This window comes from Macaca fascicularis, chromosome 1 (assembly GCF_037993035.2).
Source record: "Macaca fascicularis isolate 582-1 chromosome 1, T2T-MFA8v1.1".
Lineage (NCBI taxonomy): Eukaryota > Metazoa > Chordata > Mammalia > Primates > Cercopithecidae > Macaca > Macaca fascicularis.
In genome coordinates, this window is record NC_088375.1 from 65,134,084 (window position 1) to 65,160,798 (window position 26,715).

Below are 26,715 nucleotides of genomic sequence, written 5' to 3' on the forward strand. Positions count from 1 at the left end.
AAAAATGAGTTTCTAAGTTTCAACAAGTTACAAAACAGCATAATCAAATACTTAACTATTATGATTATGAATCGGCTGGCAGGACTTCTTTTAAAATGAAAGTAAAGCTTTCTAGATGTAACAATAAAGCATGCTCAATGTGGAAAAATATATAAAGAAAAAAATCAGTAAACTTATTCCAATACCCTTAGTTTGGTTATTTTTTTTTTTAATCTTTTCTATGAATAACTTTGTTTCCATGTTAATACAGTTACAACTGATCATCATAATATATATAGAAGATATAATTTTCTTCTTGCTTAAACATTTTAATAAAACATTTTTCAGTTTTTTCTTTGAATAACTTTGTTTCCGTGTTAATACAAAGTTACAATTGAATTTTCTTCAGGCTTACACTTTTTTTTTTTTTTTTTTTTTTTTTTTTTTGAGATGGGTTCTCGCTCTATCACCCAGGCTAGACTGCAGTGGCGTGATCTTGGCTCACTGCAAACTCCGCCTCCCAGGTTCACACCATTCTCCTGCCTCAGCCTCCCCAGTAGCTGGGACTACAGGCGCCCACCACAACGCCCGGCTAATTTTTCTGTATTTTTAGTAGAGACAGGGTTTCACCGTGTTAGCCAGGATGGTCTCGATCTCCTGACCTCGTGATCCGCCCACCTCAGCCTTCCAAAGTGCTGGGATTACAGGCGTGAGCCACCGTGCCCGGCCTTGCTTAAACATTTTAATAAAGCATTTCATATTCCATTACAAATTTATATGTATACATAACTAATAATTGCATAATATTTAATAATGTATGTATATGTACTAAAAGGTTTTTAACCATTCCCGTGTAGTTGGATATTTAAGCACATTCTAAATTCTCTGTTTACATAAGCCTAGTATCTCTTTGCTCAAAATCAATTTTCTGTATTGTGGATTACCTCCTCAGGCCAGTTTTCTAGCTAGAAATCCTAAGAAAAACAATGGAGAATGAAAGAAGTAAACAGTTTAAACACAACTTCTATTTAAGAGGGCATAAAATGGTTAAATTGCAAAACCTTAGTGAGTCACCAGAGTGATTATTTTTAACCACACTGTCCCTGAAGGACAGCTGATAATAATATATGGGAAGTAACTATAGTGTAGAAAATATCTAAGCAGGCATAACTAGTGTTTAGTAATTAACATCAGAATGACATTATAGTTTTTATTTTTTTTTATTTTTTGAGACAGAGTCTCACTCTGTCACCCAGACTAAAGTGCACTGGCGCAATCTTGACTCACTGAAACCTCTGCCTCCCAGGTTAAAGCAATTCTCCTGCCTCAGCCACCTGAGTAGCTGGGACTACAGGCGCCCACCACCATGCCCAGCTAATTTTTGTATTTTTAGTAGAGACGGGGTTTCACCATATCGGCCAGGCTGGTCTCAAACTCCTGACCTTGTAATCTGCCCACCTTGGCCTCCCAAAGTGCTGGGATTACAGGCATGAGCCACTGCACCCGGCCATAGAATGACATTATAGTTACATCTACACTTGAATGCATTTTATATTGCATTTAAATTTATTTACATGTATTTTAACTTAACTAGTAAAATAGACTTAACTGGTAAAATTCTGAAGCATGGATATAATTATTCTCTTAATGCATCTTATTCTTTTAAATTTCTGAATTAATGGAATCTGTAGAATTATTACAAAGATATATCTGAGCCAGTTATATTACTGAAATCACCTTTGCAAAAATTGTAACAGTGAGAAAAATGTGACATAGGAAAATTATGACAGTGAAGGAAATCTGACCTAACCAACTCCATCTTGGTTCTAACCTCCAAGCTGTCCTTGTTCATTCCTGGGTGCAGGCTGAACTAACTTGGAGAGGAATTTAGCTTACGGTTTAACTTCGAAACAAAGATGATAACAGCCTTCCCCAAAACAAACCCCCTTGTTTGGGGGCCAGATTGCCTTTGTAAAACTAAGAAAATTAGCCACAAGATTAGGAATTATGGAGTCATGTAACCAGAGATCACAAGATTCCTAACCTCCTCAATTGCTCTGATAGATAACATTACTATTGTAAAACCTAAGATTGGTGTTCGAAGCATTTTTCAGACCCTGCATTCTGATAGACCAGCTGGTGCCACCCAGACTGGTAAATTGGCTCATCTGGTTTTGTGGCCCCCACCCAGGAACTGACTTAATGCAAGAGGACAGCTTGGACTCCCTGTGATTCCATCCCTGACCCAACTTATCACCATTCCCCATTCCCTAGCCCCCTGCCCGCCAAACTGTCTTTTAAAAACCCTAGCCTCTGAACTTTTGGGGAGGCTGATTTGACTAACAATAAAACTCCAGTCTCCCATTTAGCCAACTCTGCATGTATTAAACTTTGTCTACTGTAATTCCCATCTGGATAAATCAGCTCCATCTGGACAGTGGGCAAGAAGAATCTGTTGGGCAGTTACATTACCCACTGACAAAGTAAAAATCAGTGGGTGAGCAGACCAAATACACAACACCCTTAAAAATATGGTGCTTGCAGGGATCTGCTTTTTATCTTGTAGTTTATTGTGAAGTGTGGGTGGTGTGATGGGCCAAGCACAAAACTTGCAGACAGCTGATGATGTGGGTTCATGCTTTACCCTGATTATTATTAAGTGTTTGACTTTGGACTTGTTAGAGAATCGCTGAAATTCATTTAGAAATTAATAATAACACCTATCTCACAGAGTAGATCTGAGGATTAAGTGAGATATTAGTGAAAAACACTCCAGAGATGATAAGTGCTACCTTCATCTAAATTGTTGCTGTCATTATTTCTGTCTGCCATGTTATCCTGGCACAAGATTTAGTGGGGATTCATTGAGCAGGTGAGAGGTGATGTGGAAAAGATCCATAAAATTACCTCATTAGCTCTGAGAACCTATCACTAGCTCTTCAGATGGAGCAGTGAGAACAGGCTGGGATCAAACAGTATGGAGAACAGAATCTCCTTGATTCTCCTTTCATGGGAAATTGTATCAGAAGTTCCTGTGGATGGCTTGGTAATTGGTGAGCATTCTGATTCAACACTGTGCTTCTCAGAATATAGTAAACAACCAAGGTTATACTATCCACATCAAATGGTTAATGCAATATGCTTATAATTGTTTTGTGATTTTGCCAATTTTCTCATATATATAACAACTCAGTGTTTTGCAAGTCAGCAAAGCCCATCAATGTTGTTCTTTATGGGCTCAAATTATTTCACATCCATAGTTAACACTATTTCAAACTGACTGACAAAATTAGGGGGCAAAATGAGAAAAGGTGTATTTAGTTGTGCTATTCTTGACACATAACCCAGTTGATTCACTGTTGCCAAAGCCCACCAACTCCACATCTGAAACCTTTGATTCTACTTTATGATTTTTAATCAACTTCATTGAGGTATAATTTACATAAAACAAATGGAAACATTCAAATTATCCAGTTTCATGAGTCTTCACAAATGTATACAGCATGTAACCACTACACCAATAAATATATAGAACATTTTCCCCCAAATGTTCCCTTTTGCCATTTTGCAGTAAATTCTCCTACCCTCTTGCACTCCCCACTCCAGACAGTCATTACTTTGATTTCTATCATCATAAGTTGATTTCACTTGTTCTGGAACTTCATATAAATGATATCATATAATATCCACTCTATGTGCCTAGTTTCCTCTGCTCAGCAAGTTTTTTAAATTCATCCCTATTGTGTGTATCATTAATTTGTTCCTTTTTAATGTGAAGTAGTTTTCATTGTATGGAAGTGCCACAATTTATTTAACCATTCAGCGATTTATGAATTGTTTCCAGCTTGTAGCTGTTGAAATAAAGCTGCTATAAACATTTATGTACAAATCTTTGTAGACATTTTTATTTTCCCTAGGTCCTTACTTGGAAATATAAGGTCATATGGTAAGTGTCTGTTATGTAAGAAGTTACTGAAGTATTTTCCAAATTGGTTTTTTTCCATGCAAACCCTGACACACACACACAAACAAACCTTGACATAATTATTATAGACCTTTGGGCTGAATGGACTAAGTGACATCAAAATGAGGCCACGTGCTTTGGAAACATAAGGGGGAAAGTATGTCACAGAAGTAGTAGAGGAGGTGATATCAGATGGGGGCATTGAGAAAACAGAAGTGTTTTCAATAAAACCTGCAATTATTGTTTTTCTGAAGTAAATTACCTTCTTCATAGCAGAACATTTGGCTATATGAAAAAGTAAAATTTATCCGAGAGAAATGATCGTCATTTAGGTAAATGGAGTTTTGACATCTGAAAAACATCTGAAAGAACAGTGCTAGGAAAATACTCACCAATGAACACTTTAAGATCAATGAACCCTTTAGTCTTCATTATGCACCAACAAATGAAAGGTAACATGTAGAGTGGATGGAACATAATTTTAAATCTCCCCAGACCTGGTTCAATTTTGCTTGGCTTTGCCATCTGTATTGTTTTATCCAATCATTTTCCCCTCTGAACCTGTCCCAACATGTGCAACTGGAAGTAATAATAGTTTACTCATGGCATTGCTGGATGGTTAACCAAGGTTAAGTCTCAAAGTGAGAGTATCAGTGGAAGGTGATCCCTTCAATGTGAATTTCTTCTTTCTTCCTTCCTTACCCTTGTGCAATTCTAATACGCTTAAATTGTAAATCTGCTTCTTAACTTGCAAGCTGATAAATCAAGGGAAACAAACTGCAGATGGGACTACAGTGGAGGTAAAGAATCCAATGTTTAAACAATTCTGAATCTTGGTAAATGACCTAATCTTTGCTAAAGGAAAAATACTACTGGGTGGGGAAAGAATAAGGAAAACAACTCAATGATCTCCACATTGCTAATATATGAGAATTTTCTATTGTTTTTACAGAATTTTAAAACTGTATGTCATGACATGACTATTTTTATGGATTTCATGAAAAGTGTCCAAGTCTTGTTACAGGAAACATTCATTCATGTCACCCATGATCATTCATTATTGCTAGTATTTATTGAGTACTGTGTGCCAAGCAATGGACCAAATGCTTTACATACACTATTTCCTTTATTCCTCACAAAACCCCATGAGGTAATATCATTACACCTGTTTTATAAGTGAGAAATTTGTGTTTCAGAGCGGTTGGGTGCTGGACCACACTCTCACATGTACACACACTCTCACATGCTCACACACATTCATACATGCACACACACTCTCACATGCACACACACACACTCATAAACACACATGCTCACACACATTCATACATGCACACACATGCTTACACACTCATATATGTACACTCACATGCAAACACACTCTCACATTCTTGCACACACACACTAAAATGAACAAACTAGCCACAAGATTAAAAATTGTGGCTCAGGAGTCATGCAGCTAAAGGCCACAAGATTCCTAACCTTCCCAATTGCTCCTATAAATAATGTTACTATTGCAAAACCTAAGATTTGTGTTTGAAGTTCACACACTAACACATAGTCTCACATGTGTGTGCACACACACATTTCCTTGTTCCTACCACTACCTCCAAAGTGGAGGTAGCAAAAATTCACTGTTGTCTCAGAAAGTTAGGTCTTGGCAAATAAATATTTGCTCACATAAGTCAAGCATTGCATTTCCCCCTGGCTGCTGAGCCTGTTCTCACACACACAGGGAAGTCAGCTGCAGGGCAGGATGCCATTACATAGGTGAACATGTCACATGGAATTAGACCACATTTTCCTAGGTCCTGCTGAACCTGTACCTAGTGAAAAGGAAAACTACTATGTCTGCTGCAATACACTGATACCTTGATTAGTGAATTCCTGGAGAAAAGAACTCATGTATAAGAAACAGGAGAGTCCACTCATTTGTTTTCATTTGTTAAAAAATACCCTTATTCTGTGAAGCAGAATTACCTGTATTTGCAGCTGCATGACAAAAATGCCTCAATATAAAGTTCCCTCCAACCCCACCCTGGCCCGGCCCATTGGATATTTTAAGATAAGTTGGGAATATATTTAGGCTGAGTTAGAATGTAAATATGAAATAGACTGGTTCATTAGACGTGAGGCACAGATAGGCACATTACATACTTTGGTAGCATAGAGGAAGGTACCAGGCATGATGTCATGGCAAGGGAGATTTCCTGGAAGAATGATGCCTGGCCAGTCTAACAGAGGCGTTAAGATCCTAAGCACTAGTTCTACTGCCAACAAGCCATGTGGTTTGGGGCTAGTTTCTTAACTTCCCTAAACACCAGCTGGTTCACTTGCAATGAGGGTGACAGTATTTGCTCACAGTTTTGTATCCCTTGGCTTTCAGGAAATTGCACGATTCTCTTTCCTTTCTACTACCTTCTCCTTTCCCTTTCTCTGTCATTCGTACCTTCTAACGTGGGGCTCCTCAAGTCTCACACCTTGGGCTTCTCTGTGTATTTCCACATCTTCCCTTGGTTCAAACCTTGCCTGCAGTCACGTCTCCACCCACTCCACCTCCATCTTGCCTCCATTTCAATCGCATGCTGGACGTTTCCATTAGACACTCTGCCAAGGCATTTAAAATTCAACAAGTGTAAAGCTGAATTTGTTGTTCTTTCTCTAAATTACCTCCTGGCTCTGGAATGGATAGTTCTTTTAAATAGGGCTGCTAATCTCACAAACTCCAAACTTCCGAGTCATCTGTAACATCTTTTTCCCCACTGCTCCTTATCGAGTCAGTTGCCAAATTCTGTGGGTTATTACTTTGAAACTTGTTTGGTCAGAGCAGGAATGGAAATTCAAAAGTCTATAATAATTGTGTCAGGAGTTTTATAGAGCAACAGGACTGGGACTCCTTAATATAGATGTATTATTTTAAAACTAAAAGACATTTTTGTTCTCTAAGCCTAAACACCTGAACTGTTGTAGTTAGTTAAACTGGATCTTAGCTTACACAGTCATTCTCATTCCAGCATCTTAGATGCAAATTCCAAATTACCCAGGTGCTTCCTCCTTACAACTGTCAACAGTTCTTTAATGCTTCTGAATGGTGTAAAAGGCACAGGCCTTACCTTTAAGGCTCCCTCAAATCTCTTTCCAGCCTCTCTCACCCTCTTCTTCCATTGCCTCAATTCAGTTCTCCATACTCTCTGTAAACTAAACTCCTTACTACTCTTGGAATCAACAGGCCTTTTCCTGACCCCAAACATTTGTTCATATCTCTTTTCCTATTTTTGCCCTATTGCATTGACACTTGTCATATTTAGTTGAATCACTGGGCCTTTAGTCTCCCCACCCCAATTACCACACTCCCTTCTCTCCTTTCTGAAGCCCCATACCACTTTAGTTGCGATATTTGTAAAGCATTTATCATGAAAAACCTCCCTACTAGATTATAGATTCTCAAACACAAGTATTGACACTTAGTGGGCTTCTGTGTGCTAAGGAAGTTTATTAAACCGTCTTTGATTTAGTCATTGTATGGTTCCTGGGACAAGAGTAAGAGCCGTGGTCCCTTGCTCTGTCAAAATCATAAACCTATTTTCTTTGTATTTTGGCCTAATTACATAAGCTTGTTTTGGATTGGAAGCTCTATAGAGACTATTTTAGTGCCAAATGCTTTTTAATCAATGCGGAAATAAGCCCTTGAGACGTGCAGTGACTCAGCCAAGGACACACAGCTAGTTTCTGGTAGATAAGTATGAAGCCTCGGAACTACTGCTCATATCATGAGCCCCTGGGTTCCCAAATCACCTCCCCAAGAACCTCAGTCATTGTCCTCTGCACACAAGAAACTTTTGCTGATTCCAGTAAAAAGAATGCAGTATGGTAGGACAGACGTATAGGTTTTGAAATCAAACTAGGTTTAGATTCTGACCTAGTCGCTAGTTAGTGCATGGACTTTGGTAAACTTTGGTAAACAGCCTCTCAGCCTGTTTCCTTGTCTGCAAAATATGGAGAGTTATCTTCACTTCATGAAGTTGTGCTGATGAAATGGTATAATGTGTATAAAGCAACTGGAACACAACAAATGAGTCCATTTATTTAAAATAATCTTTAGTAAGTTATAAATTCACATATTTGCTTTTTCTGAGGAATGCTTAGATTTTATCATAGATATCTTTTCTAAGTTGAGTAAATACATAGTGGATTTCTTTGTTTCCTTCCCCTCAGAATGTTGACATTTGGGTGGCTGTAACTATTACTTAAGATTCCATCCAGTAATTGTTCATAAAATTTCTTTTTTTTTTTTTTTTTTTTTGAGATGGAGTTTTGCTCTCGTTCCCCAGGCTGGAGTGCAATGGCGCAATCTTGACTCATTGCAACCTCCGCCCCCCAGGTTCAAGTAATTCTCCCGCCTCAGCCTCCTGAGCAGCTGGTATTACAGGCGCATGCCACCACGCCCAGCCAATTTTTGTATTTTTAGTAGAGACGGGGTTTCACCATGTTGACCAGGCTAGTCTCGAACTCCTGACCTCAGGTGACCCTCCGCCTCGGCCTTCCAAAGTGCTGAGATTACAGGCATGAGCCACCACGCCCAGCCAAAATTTCCTTTTAAAAATAGTTATTGCCAATAACTAAGTATTCTGGAAGGTGAATGCTTAGGACATTTAGTGTCACTAAGTTGTGTGATAGATAATATTTTTGACACTTTGCAGAGCTCATTGTTTTCTCTGCATATAAAGCTATGACATTCACATAATAAACACGTAGAGAGCTTTAATAGACTTCAATGTTAAGTCTTCTGGCAGCTGCATAACTGGTCTTGCTTGACCTGTCTTTTTCACAATGCTACCTTGCCTTTCACACCAATTCTGTGAGCCCAAGCAGAAATGAAGATTACCTATGTATACTGGCACGACAGAAGGGAGTGGTGGTTAAGGTTATTAGAGGTTATTAGGGGGAATAAATGAAGACCTGGTGCCACTTCTAAACACTGCCAGGCCCTGACCTTGTGTTTTTATATCCAATATGGGAGTAAAAGTAAGGTATTTTAACATCAAATATGAGGATGACACTAGATGGTTTTAAAAGCCCCCCACCCTAACTTCTAAACTCCACAATGTTTGAGTATTGTTAGGTTTCAATGAAATCCTACAGTAGTCCCTTGCTTGGAATCACTGTAGGATTGGTTCCAGCAATGGGCAACACAGGGTTTGGTTCTATACAGTAAGTATGGGTCAAAGAAAATGCTATGATTGAAAATTGTTTTCCTCCTTATAAAGTTCATACCAACCAGTAAAGAGCTATCAGAAAACCTTCAGGAAAGAATATCATGATAGGATATAACAAATACCCCCACAGCTGGTCCATGGACCAAAGTATAATTCCAAGTAGGGAATTTCACTTAACCAGGCAAGGCATTTAAGGGAAAAGGAATCTAGGCTAGGAGTCTGCTAGCCAGACCCAGACAAATTATTAAAGGGAAGCACGTTCTTGAGGCTATTCTCTATGAAGAAGGGCAACCCACCTTGCCATCTATATCCTTTCTATTTTTGACAGGGGTGGTCCTAGGGTGGATAGATCTTTACTCTGACCAGTACCATATAGGTCTGTGGTTCTCAAACCTGGCTGCACAGTGTGGCAATTTTAAGTAATCCTGATACCCAGTGCCATCCCCAAAGATGCTGATTTAATTTGTCTAAGGTGTAGTTTGGGCCTCTGGATTGGAACCAACCCATATGCCCATCAATGATAAGCTGGACAAAAAATATGTGGCACATATACACCATAGAATACTATGCAGCCATAAAAAAGGATGAGTTTATGTCCTATGCAGGGACATGGATGAAGCTGGAAACCATCAATCTCAGCAAACTAACACAGGAACAGAAAACCAAACACTGCATGTTCTCACTCATAAGTGGGAGTTGAACAATGAGAATACATGGACACAGGGAGGGGAACATAACATACAGGGTTCTGTTGGGGGGTGGGGATTAGGGGAGGGATAGCATTAGGAGAAGTATCTAATGTAGATGACAGGTTAATGGGTGCAGCAAACCACCATGGCACGTGTATACCTATGTAACAAACCTGCATGTTCTGCACATGTATCCCAGAACTTAAAGTACATATATTTATATATGTATAAATATATATGAATATATATAAATATATGAAAATATATATATATATATATATATATGTAAGCTCCCCACATGATTCTAATGTGTGGCCACTCTTGCAAACCTCAGGCTATTTATTCTTAAAGGTTTGTAACAAGCCTTCCTCTTAAAATCCACCCCATCACCATTCAGTTTTTTGGGGTTTGTTTTTGTTGTTATCCCACCCCTTTCCCCCACCCCACACCCCCCTCCCCCCCGAGGCAGACACACACACACTGATGAATTTCTCTCTACAGTCAGGCTGGAGTAATCCGAAAGTGGTGTCTTTGGTAAATAAGGAGAACCCGGGTGAAGCAAGTGACTCCCACCAGAACAAGGCATGAACAACGTTCACTCCCTACTGTGTTCCTCAACCTGATTTCCCTAGCTCTCTGTTGTCACATTAGAGAGTGTTCTAGGAGATAACGCCCTCGCTCCCTAGTTACTTCCCCACCCTCGTGCTGGCGTTTGACAGACCTCGCAGTAGAGGCCCACAACACGGGAAGGGCACCGCGTCTCAATCCCCGAGTCTCAGTCCCCGAACTCCACCGCACGTGCAGCTCTGCTCGACAGCACTCAAGCGCGCGGATGCTCCGCTTAGACGAACTCACGTTCGGGCAGCAAGGCCTGCGATACTTGAGCACCCCTCCCCCTCTCCCGTTTCCACCCCGTTTATGTTTACGTAGCGAGGAGACATTTAGGTTTCCAGAAGGCAGGTCATCGCAGGCCCCACCCAGCGGTGGAGAGAGTGAATCCCAGAGAGGATTGCCAGCGAGTTCCTCCTCCTTCCCCTTCCCGCTATCCCTGAGTCTAGGGCTCCCAGGGGCGTATGACGCCAGCGCCCTCTGACCGCACCTCTGACTACAACAAATCCCTACTCCACCCGTCTTCTTTGTCCCACCCTTGGTGACATAGAACCCCAGCCCAGGCCCCGCCCAAAGCACTCATTTAACTGTTATTGCGGAGCTGCGAGGCGCTGCTTCTGCTCGCTGCAACTCGCTTAGGCAGCTGGGCGTAGCTGCGACCCGGCGGAGTCCCGGCGGCGCGTACTTATTCTGACCTCCCGCGCCATGACTGTCGCGCTGCCGAGCGTGCCCGCGGCGCTGCCCCTCCTTGGGGAGCTGCCCCGGCTGCTGCTGCTGCTGCTGCTGCTGTGCCTGCCGGCCGTGTGGGGTGAGTGGGGGCCCGGGGGCCTGGGGGCCTGGCGGCCAGGGACGCCCCTGGGCTGGGTGGGAGGTCCAAGTCGGTCTCCGAGACACGCACAGGGACCGGGGACTTGGCAGGTGGGGAGCGTGGCCTTCGGTCTTGGTTCACCCGTCCTGTACCTTTAAGGCTGTCGCCGCTCACCAGCATTTGGGGCTCCTGCTGTGTCGGCCCCCAGCTGACTTGGCTTTAGGAGTTGGCGTGGAGTAAGGTTAAAGAGGCCCCAGCTGGGTTTGCGGAGCGGCCAAGCCTGGGAAAATCGAAAGGGAGGGCTTCAAAGAGAGCCTTAACCCCCAAAAATCTGGTCTAAAAGGATGGGAGGCCAGACCGCTGACCGCTGCCCACTCTCGACAGAGTCCAGCCGTGTAGAGCACACCATGCTGCAAACTTGCATGTCATCTCTTTAAGGTGTGGCATTTCAAGGGGGCGTGTGTCTTAAAAACAGCAACTGTGAGGACCCTTGATAGTCATTTCCTTCAGTTCTGCTTTTGTCTCCCTAGCTGACTGTGGCCCTCCCCCAGCTGTACCTAATGCCCAGCCAGCTTTGAAAGGCCTTACAAGTTTTCCCGAGAACACCGTAATAACGTACAGATGTGATGAAAACTTTATGAAAATTCCTGGTAAGCAGGACTCAGTGATGTGCCTTCCGGACAGTCAATGGTCAGATATTGAAGAGTTCTGCAATCGTAAGTTCCTCATTTTTTTTAAGAAAAGTTATGGGAATGAAATGTATCTAAAATTTATTTTTATGTATCTTTGGAGTGACTAGTAATTGATAGTTTTCTAGTGTTACTAAACCCCAGGGTATACCTTGTTGGCACTTCACACTCCAGCTAATTGAAGACATTTACCTCCCTGAGTAGGTCCTGCTGCTTCGTTAAGAGTTTTTCTTCCTAACACTGTACCCCTTGAACGAACTAGTAGAGAAATTAAACAATATGTATTGTTTAGGGAGTAAATACATAAAATATATTTGGCAATTGCCTTGAGACACATAGCGTAAGTGATCTGTTTTCTTAAATATTTTGTAAAGTAGGGCTTATCAAATACAACTCTGTGGTGGCATTTTTAAAAGCTCTCAATATTTACTTCAAAATCTGTTATACTTGTACGTATTTATAGGTATTTATAGATCATACAATGTGTCATGATCAATCAGTGTAATTGGGATAGCCAGTACCTCAAACACTTGGCGTTTGTGTGGAGAATATTCCAAATCTTCTCTTCTTGCGACTTTGAAAAAAAAAATATATATATATATATAAATTGGGATATATATAGGGACATATATGTATGTATATATGGAGAGAGATATATATAGGGAGAGAGATATATGTAAATTGGGATATAGATAGACAGGTAGATAGATTGATTGTTAAAAATGAATAAGAGGCCCAGTGAAGAGTTGTTTTGGGGCTAACACAGTAACCGTGTTTGGTATTGATATCTAGTAGAATTAAAAGAAATGAAGATTTCTTGTTTTAGGTGAATATACATACAGTCATCCACACCTCGTGTGCCCTTTGGTTTCATAAAATATATATCGGCATTATCTTGGAGGAAAAAAATCTGTTATTTACATAGCCCTGTATTAGCTTTGAGATACATGAGTAAAGTTAGAGACCCAATAACCTGACTTTGAACAACTTAAATCAATAGAAGCTACAGTAAATACAGAAATTGGCACAAATACTTTTAGAAGCCATGCGTGAAATAGGCTTTAACTTTTTATTTTTATCCACGATAGAGGCAGTAGGATGAAGTACATAGTCTTTGCACACGTATCATGTTTTAACTCTTCCCCATGTTGTTACTTTATCCAATGGTGGAGGAGACAGGCCCCAGTAGTTAAATAACTTCATTAAGAGCACAGCAGCTTTTATGCCAAAACCAAGGTGTAAACTTGGGTCTTCTGACTACAAATCCAGTGACCCTTCCACTTGACCATGCCTCTCTAGATTCACATTTGCCCAGCTGTTTACAGATGTAAATACTTTATGTATACAATTAACTCATCCTTGCCTCCAGGGCTTGTGGGAATTAAATGAGTTTATATGTAAATAAATGTTAGCTGCTATTATTGTTGTGCAGGACATTAGTCCAGGGGTCTGGAAATACCCTATTCCTGTACTGTATGGTGCTGTGTAGTTCTTTAGGGTAGGGTAAGGAAACCAACATTTATTGAATGCCAGAACTGTGCCAGGCAACCTAAATGGTTTTTTTGTTTCTTTGTTTTTTTTTTTCAAGTGGGGATAGTGATATCTGTGTACCAACTCTACTTCCTAAGCCTCTAGTAACTGGGAAATAAAGTATACATGTGAATGCATTTGCTACATTGCAAGTGCCATGGTGATATTAATATAGTTAAGTACCAAATATGTGCAAAGCAGTAAAGAAAGGGGGTTATTAGGGTCCAGATAATTAAATATAGATTATAAAACAAACATTGATACTACTTTTTTTGTTGCTGCTTTTGTTAATACATTTAGGTAGCTGCGGTGCACCAACCAGGCTAAAGTTTGCATCCCTCAAACAGCTTTATATCCCTCAGAGTTATTTTCCAGTCGGTACTGTTGTGGAATATGAGTGTCGTCCAGGTTACAGAAGAGACCCTTCTCTATTAGCAAAACTAACTTGCCTTCAGAATTTAAAATGGTCCACAGCAGCTGAATTTTGTAAAAGTGAGTAAAATTTTTTAAAGTATTTTCAACCATCTGGTGTTTGGGGGAAATAGTATCCCTTCCTTCATTCATGCTAGAACTCTGTGTGTATATATTATTATTTAGGATGTTTCTTGATAGGACCATGAGTGTCAATTTATTTTGAATTAGACAAACTAAATATTTATGTGGTAGGAATACTTATTCACTCAAAAATTTCACATTTAATTAGTTTGAGGTTACCTAAAATGAAACAAGTATATATTCTAAATACGTTGCTTTTTCAAAACTTATTATAAAGAGAAATTAGAATTAAAGAAGTCTAAGGGTCAGGCATGGTGGATCATGCCTGTAATCCCAGCACTTTGGGAGACAGAGGCAGGTGGACCACTTGAGGTAAGGAGATTGAGACTAGCCTGGCCAACATGATGAAACCCCGACTCTACTAAAAATACAAAAACTAGCTGGGCGTGGTGGTGCATGCCTGTAATCCCAGCTTCTTGGAAGGCTGAGGCAGGAGAATCCCTTGAACCTGGGAGGCAGAGGTTGCAGTGAGCTAAGATTATGTCACCACACTCCAGCCTGGGTAACAGAGCGAAACTCCATCTCAAAAAAAAAAAAAAAAAAAAAAAATCTAAGGATAAGAACTATCAATGGTTCAGATGATGAATTTACATATATGTGCTTGATAATTTTTTCAGAATTTTTTCCCACGCTTCATTGAGGTATAATCAACAAATATTATTTAAGGTGTACAACATGATATTTTAATATATGTGCACATTGTGAAATGATAAACACAGTCAAGCTAATTAACATATCCACCACCTCACATAATTACCTTCTTTGTGTGTATGCCTGATAATTTAATTAAAAAAAAATCAATTTGTATTCTATTCTAGAGAAATCATGCCCTAATCCTGGAGAAATACCAAATGGTCAGATCGATACATCAAATGGCATATTATTTGGTGCAGCCATCTCCTTCTCATGTAACACAGGGTAAGTTTGGGCATACTAAAACCCTGTATTTAGGAAATGAGGAAACAAATTAGGACTTAAGATGAGATTGTTAGTTTCATGACTGGTATTCACAGCTACTAGCAACTAAAACAATCCTTCTCCTCAAAGACCCTTCATCATGAGCTCATCACAGTTAAATTTACTAAAATGGGGCAAGAAAGGAAGATTTCTTATACCACCAAAATTCTCTAAATTCTGATTTCAGTAAATATGTGATTCAATATAGAATTTTAAATGTGATTAATAAAAAAATTTGAGATGATGTTACTTGCAGAAATAATTCTTCAAATGTTAAATACTAAACCAATCTTTAGTTGACCTAAATAATGAATTTGCATGAGTTTTTCTCTATGCAAACAAGCTGTTACAAAACAGCATGAGTTAAAGACATTCCTAGTGTGAAAATATTCTAACCTAAGTTCTTTGATAAGTTCTCTATATAGGAAAAAGCAGCTCATTCATTGAGTACCATCAATGTCTCAGACACTGTTGAAAACTTTACATTTATTTTCTCATTTCATATCTGTAAATTAAATAATTCTATTTTACTGTGTGTGTGTCCCTATTCTTTATAAAGTAAAAATATCAGTATCACTTGTCTCCTTTACGGAACAGATGTTAGTTAGGTCACGAACACAAAATCTGGGAAGTACGTTGAACCCTTGAAATACAAGTACATTCTATTATTCTATGAAGCCTGTATTTAGAACTCGGAAGTATAAAATGTTCAATCATCTCTGTCATTTAAAAATGTTTTAAACACTTTTATGCTTTCTAACATATTCCCCATGCAAATAAAAAATGTACATGTCTTACCCGTTTTTACTCTTTGGATGTCACCTTTTTAAACTTAATTTTTCTTTTCCTTTAAACTACTGTGTGGACTTTTGTCAACTACTGTTTTATTTTCACCTGCTGCTGCAGTAAATATTTCAAGATAATAACCTGAAGAATTTGAGGAAAGTCAAATACGTGTGAATGTAACAAACTCTTTTTTCTTCCCCTGTTGCTTTAGGTACAAATTATTTGGCCCGACTTCTAGTTTATGTCTTGTTTCAGGCAGTGGAGTCCAGTGGAGTGACACGTTGCCAGAGTGCAGAGGTAAGAGTTAAAAATCTAAGCACTCAGGTTGTGAGGCTGAGTACTCAATGATAAATTAATTTCTGCCCCTTAAGAATTAGCACAGTGTGTATTTGTAGCAAACCCAGCTTTCAATATATGAGTGCTTTGCTAATTTTAATACCTTTTCTAGTGATGCTTCTTAATTTATTAGCTGTGGAGATAAACCATCAAGTTTTCTGAGTCCCAATTCCCAAACAATAGAATAAGGATTAAAAACAAACAGATTTGTATTGCACTTGGTCATTTATTGTCTAACCATTACTTCTAAAGTCAAGTATGATAGGTAAAAGATTTCCACCCCACAATTTTAATGTAAGAAAATACTGTCTATCAGAGGGTCTATAAGACTTGACCCCATATCCTAAAACAAGTGGCAATGGAAGGCCTTTAACCCAGGTCTCTTATTTCAGACCCAGCATTTTTCTAAAACCCAGTGTTGCCTACATGCTGCTGCTTAGGATTAAAATAATTGAGATAATTATCTAGAAGGGTTTTAAGGTGTGATATATTCTTATCATGAGAGAGATAAGCTTATACCATAAAGGAGAAATACTGTTTCTGTATTTGAGAATCTTCTCAAAGAAAGATATGGTGCAGCAATAATGCTATAAATGGGTATATATCCTGTCAGATTTATGTCAATTAGAGAAACGTGTCTCTTGGAGATTGAGAGGAATAAAATACAGCAATATTTTAAAATGTAGGCTTGCTTTCTTTCCATCCTTCTCTTTCTCTACACACAATGTGCCCTCCTGCAAATGACTTCTGAAGGCCCTATTGTCAAAATTATTGATAAGTTAGTTTTTGTGTGTTACTAGGGGAAGAAAACTAGAGTAGATTTAGTGTAATTTATCAAACATTTATCGACTGACACTCTGGTAGGCAACGTGTAGGGTCAACTGATACGAAGACAAATAAAACGAAGCTGTGCCATCAAGGAGCCTGCCCCTGCCACACCCACCATGTGCCCTTCTTTCGAGATGTCATACTACTACCACCAGTTTTTTCTCATTGTAGTTGTTTTTAAATTTTTCATCATTGCTACCCAGTAGCACCTTTCCCACTTTCCTTGTCCAATAAGAGACACTGTAAATGATAGTAAATTAAAGATAGAAAACAAGGAAAAACTGGGCCGTATCTTTCGTTTGACCCAGGCAGCATGTCACAAAGTTCAGACAAACAGTCTCCCATCTGAAGCCAGTATTTGCACAAGCACCTGCTGTGTCATGAATTTGACAGCAATGCAAACCCACTTTATTTTCCTGCTTGCGCCATCTAGGTCTCAGCCTTGCTTCCCTATTTGGTGTCTTGAACTCCATGCTGAATATTCTGATGTTCATGTTTTCCTCCTTGACTCTTCTATCCTCTCTGACTCAGCAACCACTGACATCTGCATCCTGTAGGAAAGAGCCCCTGTTCTTAAGCAATCCCAGTGCCTTCAAATATCCCCATAAGGCCTTACTTCTTTTAGGATCATTTTGAATTTCTACATAACTTGTTTTGACCATACCAAAAAGATTGAATGGAAAGTAAATTCTTAAACAATGTAATGCTTCACCTCAAGTATGTAGCCCTAGCCTATAAACACATGAGGTTGCTTCAATGTCCATGCGTGAATATGGATATGAAGAAGGAAAGAACAATGGATACATCCACTAATTGTCTGTAGTTATACAGAAAACAGAGGTGATGCTAGTTTACCTGTGAATGGAGCCTCACTGTCAGAGAACCTGTTTGCTTATCTCTCTGCCAATGTTTTCTTTTTCAAAATTTTAGTTGACTGATGGTATCTGCTAACCTAGAATCAATCCCTGCTATATAATGACTATCATCCCAGACCCTTCTCTTTTATCTTAACTCCTCACATCTCATCCCTAAATCATTGTGCTTTACTTCCTCAATCTGTTTTTCAAACTTGTGTTTTGCCCTCCATCTGTATACTTATGGCATAGTTTATTATTCCTTCTGTGGACTATTGCAATCAGGGCCACCTCTAACATTTTCAGGGCCCAGGCAAGAATATAAATGGAGGTCACTGGCCTAAGACCCACCTTCTTTCAAATAGGCCTTCCTCTTTCCACACTGTGTGGGTTTTCTGGTGCAAATAAGTGGACAACTCAGCCTAAATACCCAAGTCGTGTCCACCATATCCACCATAACTTGTATCCACCCTCCATTGTCTATTGGGTTAGAGGTGAAGTATATCAGCGGGATAGAGCACCCCTAAGAATGTGGACCAGTGGGAGGGACCCTCTCAGGCCCTGGAAAGGGTGTTGGCACAGGGAATTCTGGGTGCTAGTTCCTGGAGCATGTTCTGGAATGGAGGAGAAGTCGTAGGACAGGTTGTCATTGAGTGTATGCTCTCAGCCTACAGATATCCCACCAACAGGGGAGAGACGCATCCAGAGGAGGGCCAGAGCACAGCCTTTTAAAATATGGGGTCTGAGGCAGCAGTCTTAGTTGCCTGAGTTCAAGAGTGACACTGATAGCAATGGCCTCCTGCCTCCATTCTTTCACTCTATTAATGTTTCATCCATATTTTACCCAGAGCGATCTGAAACACAGATGTGACTTAGATGTCTGTTTCCTCCTTAGAGCTTATTCATATCTCCTATCACTTACAAAGCCCAAATCCCTTAGTATAGTGTACAAGACAGTCATGGTCTACCTACTGCTTGACACTCAGGTCTTGCCCTCATGTTTTATGCCTTATACATGCAAACTGCTGTGGTTTCCATGTACCTCTTTTTTTTCTTTTCTTTTCTTTTTAAATTGAGACAGGGTCTCATTCTGTTACCCAGGCTGAAGTGCAGTGGTGTGATCACAGCTTACTGCAGCCTCAATCTCCTTGGCCCAAGTGATCCTCCCACCTCAGCCCCCCTTGTATCTGGGACTATAGGTGCACACCACCATGCCCAGCTAATTTGTGTATTTGTTGCATAGACAGGGCTTCCTCATGTTGCCTAGGCTGGTCTCGAACTCCTGGGCTCCAGCAGTCTGCCCACCTCAGCCTCCCAAAATGCTGGGATTACAGGTGTGAACCACCATGCCCTGCTGCCCCTTCTTTACTTAGCTATATTTTCCTAAGAGTTAGTTCTCTAGCCCATCAGGGAGATTCCCAGGCTGGCTACTTCTATGATGACCCTTGCAATTTTTATTGAAATCATCTCTGAATCTTTTTTCCCCACTAGCTTTTAAGACATACGAACTATATCTTGTTCAGCTTTACACTTCCAGTTATAGAAAAATGCCTGGCATGTGTTAGGCAGTTAGAAAATGTTTGAACTGAACCAATGGTATGTGTGTCTTTGCATACTCTAAGTTGGTGTAAATCAGAACAGCTTGTTCTTGCTGCTTGTTTTGATCTAAGACTGAAGAGTGATTGATAAATGTGCTAAGTATTTTCTGTGTTCTTAAGTATGCTTCGTGTAACATAATTTGACATACACACATATTAAATTGCCTTCCATTCTTAGGAAAAAAAAGGACAACAACATCATGCCTTTGGAGTATGTGGAACCATTGAATTTTTTCTCAGGGCAATTGCCAGAGAGTAGTCCCTTTTTACATTATAACTAAAAAAACCTCTGCTTGTATTTATTTTATAAGTTCAACTGCTCAGTAAGATTGTTTTGAATGAAGTCTCTGTGAGTCAATATGTGCTAAAAATGTTTACTCTAGAAGTCACAATGTAATCCTGACATTTAAGATCTCTGCTCTATCTAAAACGATCTGTACTTAGTTCTTAAACATGCTGCTTGAATTTTCAACTCCTTGCATTTGCTATCGTTTCCTTCTTAGAGTGAAGAGTAATGCTCTCTCCTCTGTTCTCTCTCAAAAGCATGGTACATATTAGGTTTAAACTGAAGTTCTATTTCCCTGCCCAAGTCTTCTCTGACTATACTGCTTTCATCCCTAAACTCCTGCAGCATTCACTTTTCCTAGCACCATTTTGATATGCCCAAATCTTATTATAATTTTTCCTTTACATACATGTTCTGAATCTTATTATTTTTATGAATTTCAAGGTTAGCATTTGTCTTCTACACCATTTGCATTCAAAGCTCTAGTATACTACCAATTACTTAATAGGCATTTATAAGCATCTCTTGTTGATAATGCTGAATTTAGAAAAATGATATTTTGATTTCTTTAAAATATAATCTTTAACATGTTTTGGTCTTATTTGTAAAAATATTTTACTAGTTTTATTTATTTAAAAGATGTTGGAATTGTTTTTTAAGAAATTTATTGTCCAGCACCACCACAAATTGACAATGGAATAATTCAAGGGGAACGTGAACATTATGGATATAGACAGTCTATAACGTATTTATGTAATAGAGGATTCACCATGATTGGAGAGCACTCTATTTATTGTACTGTGAATGACGATGAAGGAGAGTGGAGTGGCCCACCACCTGCATGTAGAGGTAATCACTTTGGATAGTTATATTTTTGCTTTATTCTTACCCTTAAGTCTATATGTGAGTTGCAGACATTCTATGAACCCCCTAAGAAAAAAATTTGTAAAATGTTTACGTAAACATATTTGTATTTTTCTGTGGGACACAATATTTCTAAAGCTGCTCAGAAGGGTCTATGGCTTGTATACACACACACACATACACACACACACACATTACGATGTGTATATATAAAATAGGCCTCATATTTTTGGTGAATTTGCTTAAATTTGCTGTTTTATACCATGTTGCTTTCAGTAAGTTAATACAGGTACTTTGTTTATACAAAGAGGATATAAAGTGGTTTATTGGCGGGAGAATCTTAGATTGAAGTCTCTAGATAGTGACCATGCATGTTACAACAACTGAGAAACTCTTGCCATCTGTTGACTTCCCTGAATTAACATTCAATTCTTTTCTGCCTCCAGAATTTCTGTTATTATCCATTCTCCTTCATCCTTCTAGACTTTTTTCTTTCAATGTCTTTTTATACCCAGAAGGTACTCTCAGAATCCTTAGAACTGCTCTTTAAATATATTATAAAAGAAATATTTAGAAGATCAGTGAAGCTGAACTAAACATTGCCTAGTATCAATAGATGGCATTTGTTTAAGTAGTGGTGAATACCAGCATGACTCAAGCATTTGAGTATTTACTTTTATAATTAAAATTGAAATTTTATTAGTGTGAATTTTAAAAATTCCTTATTAAAAATATTTTTATTATAAGTATTATATGTAGACATAATGACATAATATTAAAGCCATGGAGATGAGTACAAAAGGGGAAGTGAAAGCCTCTTCTCTATCACTAGTTCTACTCTGAGAGGTAACCATTTTTACAAATTCTTTTGTTTTATTCTAGAATATAAATAAACATACAAATATTTTTTATTTATTATACCAATGGTGTGGGTATTCATTTATCTCACCAGTCCCCTATTGATGGCAATTTAGGTTTCTTGTTCTAGTTTGTTTTTTTAATGAACTATTATTACAAATGATGCTATAATGAATATTCTTGTACATCTGTCACTGCACATGTATGCAAGTACATTTGTACAATAAATTCCATGCAGTATAATTATTTGTAACAAAGGTATGTGAATTACATTTTTCATACGCATTACTAACGTTGCTTTTTAAAAGACTGTACCAATTTAATCTCCCACTAATATTACATCATTGTAGTGTTTGCACCTTTAATGATAATGATTGTTAGGGAGATTTGACAATGTAAATGGTAAAAATTTTTATTATTTGAATTCATTTAGTTATGAAGTTTAGTGTGTGCTTTTTTAATTTGGCCATTTGATCCAGTTCATATTAATTTTTCCAAGTTTTATTAAATGATCAGTTATTTAGAGCTTAAAAACCATATGGAAGTACCCAAGTAGGTCATGGCAGGCTAATACTTCCATTAAAACAACTATAAAATCTGAATAGATTACCAAAAATTTATATTTTTTAAGGCATAAGGTATAGCTGTGGAAATAACAAGGTCTGAATGAACTAAAATTCCTGGGGCGGGTGGTGAAGGCAACCCATTCTGACGTAAGCCAGTTTTCCCTAGGGACATTTGCTGATTCTGAACCTGGACTAAGGATTCACCTTGACCCAGACAAAAGACCACTTCAAGGAAAGAGAAATCAGCAAAGCTTTAATGGTTATGGAGCGATAGGGTAATACACTGGAAATTGAGGCCCTCAAATGCAGAACCAGTTTTTCCTAAAGGCCATTTGCTAATTTTGGGGCTGCATGTGAGGCTGGGAAGCTTGACCCAGAGCTTCTAAAGTACAAAATGAAATCTTTCAGAACCTGATGGTATTTGGATGGCATATACCCACCAGAGGAACAGGCTTTTATGTAGCATACCACAGGTCTCCCCTTAGCACATCTGTGCTCATGTTGAAACTGTGTAGGGAAGAACATTAGATGGCTGGGAGAACTCTGAAAGACAGACCTAGATCTCCTGCCATCTTCCAAAGGTGAAACAACAAAAATCTGCCAGGCTTTCAATCAGAAGCCCAGAAGGGCCCCTCCCAAGGAACAGAGGCAAGAGCAGAAGTAGATGGAGTCTTACCGAAACTGAAACCCAGCTCAATTCCTAATAGGTTGAAGATATGATTACCTCAATGCAGTCTGCTTATCAGAAAGGCATATCATATCATCCGGATGTTTTATATACAATGTTTGGCATACAACAAAAGACTGTTAGATATGGAAGGAAGCAAGAAAATATGACCAAATCAAGAGAAAACAAAACCAAATAAAGAATATCCAGATAATTGAGTTAGCAAATGAAGACCTTAAAATAACTGATGAACAAGTTTAAGATGATAAAAGAGAACTTCAACTGGAATCTGTAAAAATGGAGTAAAATGAATATTCTACAACTGGAAAATATCTGAAATTAAGAACACAATAAATAGGTTTAGCTATTCAGATAGAGCAGGAAACAGTATTAGGAACTGAAATACCAGTTAAAAATACCCAAACTGATGCACAAAGAGAAAAAGCAAAAACAAACAAAAACTTCGAAGAACCAGCAGTAAAACTGATCACTGCTCAGCAAAAAAATGATGCAGGCCAAAGGACAATAAGAAGAAATCTTTAAAATTACTTTAAAAACTTTAAAGCTTCTTTAGAAAACAGTAAGAAAATTACTGTTCACCTAGAATTCTATACCCAACTAATACAACATTCAAAACCGAATGCAAAATAGAGATGTATTCAGACAAAAACCAAGAAAACTTTGCACTAGCAGACCAAACATGCACAGAATGAGAAACTAAAGGAAATTCTTCAAGTAGAATGAAAATAATCCCAGGTAAAACATGAAAATACAAGAGGAAATGAACACTAACAAGGATAATAAATGAATACTGAGTTTACAAACAGTGAATGTAATGTCCTGTGGGGTCTGAATTATACATAGAATACAAATGCACAATAACAATGCAAAAGGCAGAAAGAGGTAAATTCATGTGAAGGTTACACAGTTCTAGCAGTACTGAAAAGGTGGTAAAAGTGATAGTTTGCATGACTGACTTATAGTCTAATAAATATTGTGATCTCTAGGGTTGCTACAAATGAATGACAGAAGAATACATAAATCACAAGCTAATAAAAGAATAATAATGGATATTTAATCCAAAAGAGAACAAGAGAGAGAGAAGCAGAAAGGAACACAGAATAGATGGGAGAAATAGAAAACTAATACGGTCGTTGATATAGACCCAAGTATGTCAATAATTACATTAAGTGCAATTTGACCAAGATTGTCAGACTTAAAAAAGATTTTTAAAAAACCTAGTTCTTTACTATTTACAAGAGACACAGTTTAATCAAAAGAACACAGAATAGTTGGAAGGATGGAAAAATATACCATGCAAACATTAACCCTTCAAAATAAGCTGACACAGTTATATTAATATCAACGTATATTTTAAGATGAAACAGTTCATAATGATAAGGAGGCCAACTCAACAGTAATATATCACAATCTGGAATCTATATGTACTTGATAAAATAGCTTCAATATCTATGTAGCAAAAATGGACAGAAAAAATAGACAAATACACACTCATAGTTGGAAAATTCCACACCTATCTTAATAGCTAATAGGACAAACAACCAAAAATCAGTGAGACTAAAGAGCTGAGCAACAATTAAACATATATACATATGAGATATTAAACATATATATATATATATATATATATATGAGATACATAGGACCGATGACAAGTATTTTTTTCCAACTGCACATGGGATATTTACCAAAATTGACCCTATGCTGGGCTCTAAACTACAATACATTGCAAAAGATTGAAGTTATTCAGAGCATACCTTCTAGCCACAGTGGAATTAAACTAGATGTCAGTAACAAAAAGATAATAACTAAAAAATTAACTTCTAGGAAATTTAAACTCTAAGGTAGTGTATACATTCTCTGGATCAAAACAGAACTAACTTGATAGAACAAAGAATAATTTAGAATAATTTTTATATAGGAGGGTCTTAGAATGAAAAGTTCATTAAAAAAAACTTTACTTAATAATGATTATCATTGAGTGCCTACTAAATGCTGTGTTACTTGCTAGGCGTTTTACTCAATTTATCCCTTATAGCAGCCTGTGAGATAGGTTAGGAGGCAGAAAAAAAGACCGATACCGTCTGAGTTCCTAGGGCATCCCGTGTGTGATGGGGCTGGCAACAGTCATCCTGGATGATGTAATCTCTTGCTTCGGGGACAGACACTGTGAAATAGCTTACTCAATTATTTCCCTTAATCCTTACTCAATAATAATTACTTAATCTGTTCTGCTTTTATCCTCATTTTACAGATGAGGAAACTATAGCTTAGAAGGGTTAGGGACTTGCTAGAGGTCACACGTGGTGAAATCAGGCTTCGGCACTACCCAATGCTGCCTCAACAGGAACTTTGTATAAGTGACCCAGTGGCAGATGGGCTCTGAAGACCCAAAAAGTTGCTCTGCTGTTAGCTTTATGCCTCTCAGAATATGTTCTTACGAAAGTTTCACGTGACTTGTTATCTAGTCTGAAATCTAAAGAGGAACTAGTATATGGAAAGTTGGTAACCAGCACAAGAGAATTAAAAGGAGCTGTTTTTACTCAGACTTAAGTATCACTTTAAACAAGAAGTGAAACAAAACAAGTTCTCAAGCTCATTAAGGTTAAGTGATAGAAAAGACTGTGATTGTCTCTGTTGGCTTAGTTGTTCTAGAACAACATCCTGTTGTTCTTTAGTATTAGCACAGAAGATAATTTGGGAGAGAAAATAGAGATGTGCCACAGAATAAGATCACTAGTGACTCTAACTTTGATTTATTTCACAAAAAGCAGCTTAAGCACCTCAGTATACTTTGGTATATGTCTTCTTTAGTCACCCGTAGGTATGATTTATATCAAAGCAAGAGTGACTTAGAACTTCAGCTCCTTGAGAAATACACAATAAGACTTGGTTTCCTGAAAGTCATACCTAGTTGTTTGTGGGAGAGAGAGAGGATAGCCACAGAGCAAGCAATGACTAAGAATCTTAACATGGCCAGCAATATTCAGTTAACTTGTTTCTTAACCTTTCCTTTCACAGCAAACTCTCTAGTTTCCAAGGCCCCACCAACAGTTCAGAAACCTACCACAGTAAATGTTCGAACTACAGAAGTCTCACCAACTTCTCAGAAAACCACCACACCAAATGCTCAAGGTACAGAAACTCCATCAATTCTTCAAAAACACACCACAGAAAATGTTTCAGCTACAAGAACCCCACCAACTCCTCAGAAACCCACCACAGTAAATGTCCCAGCTACAATAGTCACACCAACACCTCAGAAACCCACCACAATAAATGTTCCAGCTACAGGAGTTTCATCAATACCTCAAAAATACACCACAGTAAATGTTGCAGCTGCAGGAGTCTCATCAACACCTCAAAGTCATACCACAGTAAATGTTTCAGCTACAGGAGTCCCATCAACACCTCAAAAAAACACCACTGTAAATATTTCAGGTATAGAAGTTTCACCAACTCCTCAGAAACCCACCACAGTAAATGTTTCAGCCACCAAAGCCCCAGCAGCAGCTCACACATCTTTCATATCAAAAACCCTATCTACAAAGACCCCTCCTGCAGCTCAGAATCCCACAATGACAAATTCTGCTACACAGGCCACACTAACAGCCCAAAGATTCACCACAGTAAAAGTTGCATTTACGCAGAGTCTTCTAGCAACACGAAAGTCCACCAATGTACATTCCCCAATGACTAATGGTCTCAAGAGTACACAAAGATTCCCTTCTGATCATATTACAGCAACACGGAGTACACCTGCTTCCAGGACAACCAAGCATTTTCATAAAACAACCCCAGATAAAGGAAGTGGAACCAGTTCAGGTCAGTTGACACTGTTCAGGTTTACTGAGTATGGATCTAATGTGCTATGGTGGAAATAGGAACTTGACCAAGATTGCAGGATTAAATGGTCTCTAATTTATTGTAGCCAGGGTTTTTTCATACTAATACTTTTTACTTTATTTGGAAGCAGACTTGGATTATACTGGGGCAAATCTTTAAAAAAAGAAACATTTACAATAATAGAGAAAAAGACTGTGGCCCCATAAAAA

The 26,715-nt window shown here is 38.5% G+C and overlaps 1 protein-coding gene across 14 annotated transcripts in view; it reads left to right on the forward strand.

Moving 5' to 3' along the window:
* Positions 1–11,070: 11,070 nt before the first annotated feature.
* Positions 11,071–26,715, forward strand: part of CD55 (CD55 molecule (Cromer blood group)) — a 43,219-nt gene continuing 27,574 nt past the window's right edge. For 8 of the 14 annotated variants that reach the window (XR_012432525.1, XR_001490230.3, XM_065532097.1 and 5 more), the window contains exons 1-8: positions 11,071–11,265; positions 11,796–11,981; positions 13,785–13,976; positions 14,858–14,957; positions 15,994–16,079; positions 20,345–20,533; positions 25,682–25,795; positions 26,405–26,485. Coding sequence is in view for 11 of the 14 variants with exons in the window: in XM_065532097.1 (XP_065388169.1) it covers positions 11,163–11,265; positions 11,796–11,981; positions 13,785–13,976; positions 14,858–14,957; positions 15,994–16,079; positions 20,345–20,533; positions 25,682–25,795; positions 26,405–26,485 (1,051 nt within the window). In the remaining 3 variants the exon portion in view is untranslated. The remainder of the gene's footprint in view (positions 11,266–11,795; positions 11,982–13,784; positions 13,977–14,857; positions 14,958–15,993; positions 16,080–20,344; positions 20,534–25,681; positions 25,796–26,404; positions 26,486–26,715) is intronic. The other 6 variants (XR_001490234.3, XM_065532121.1, XM_005540686.4 and 3 more) reach the window with 1 other exon arrangement.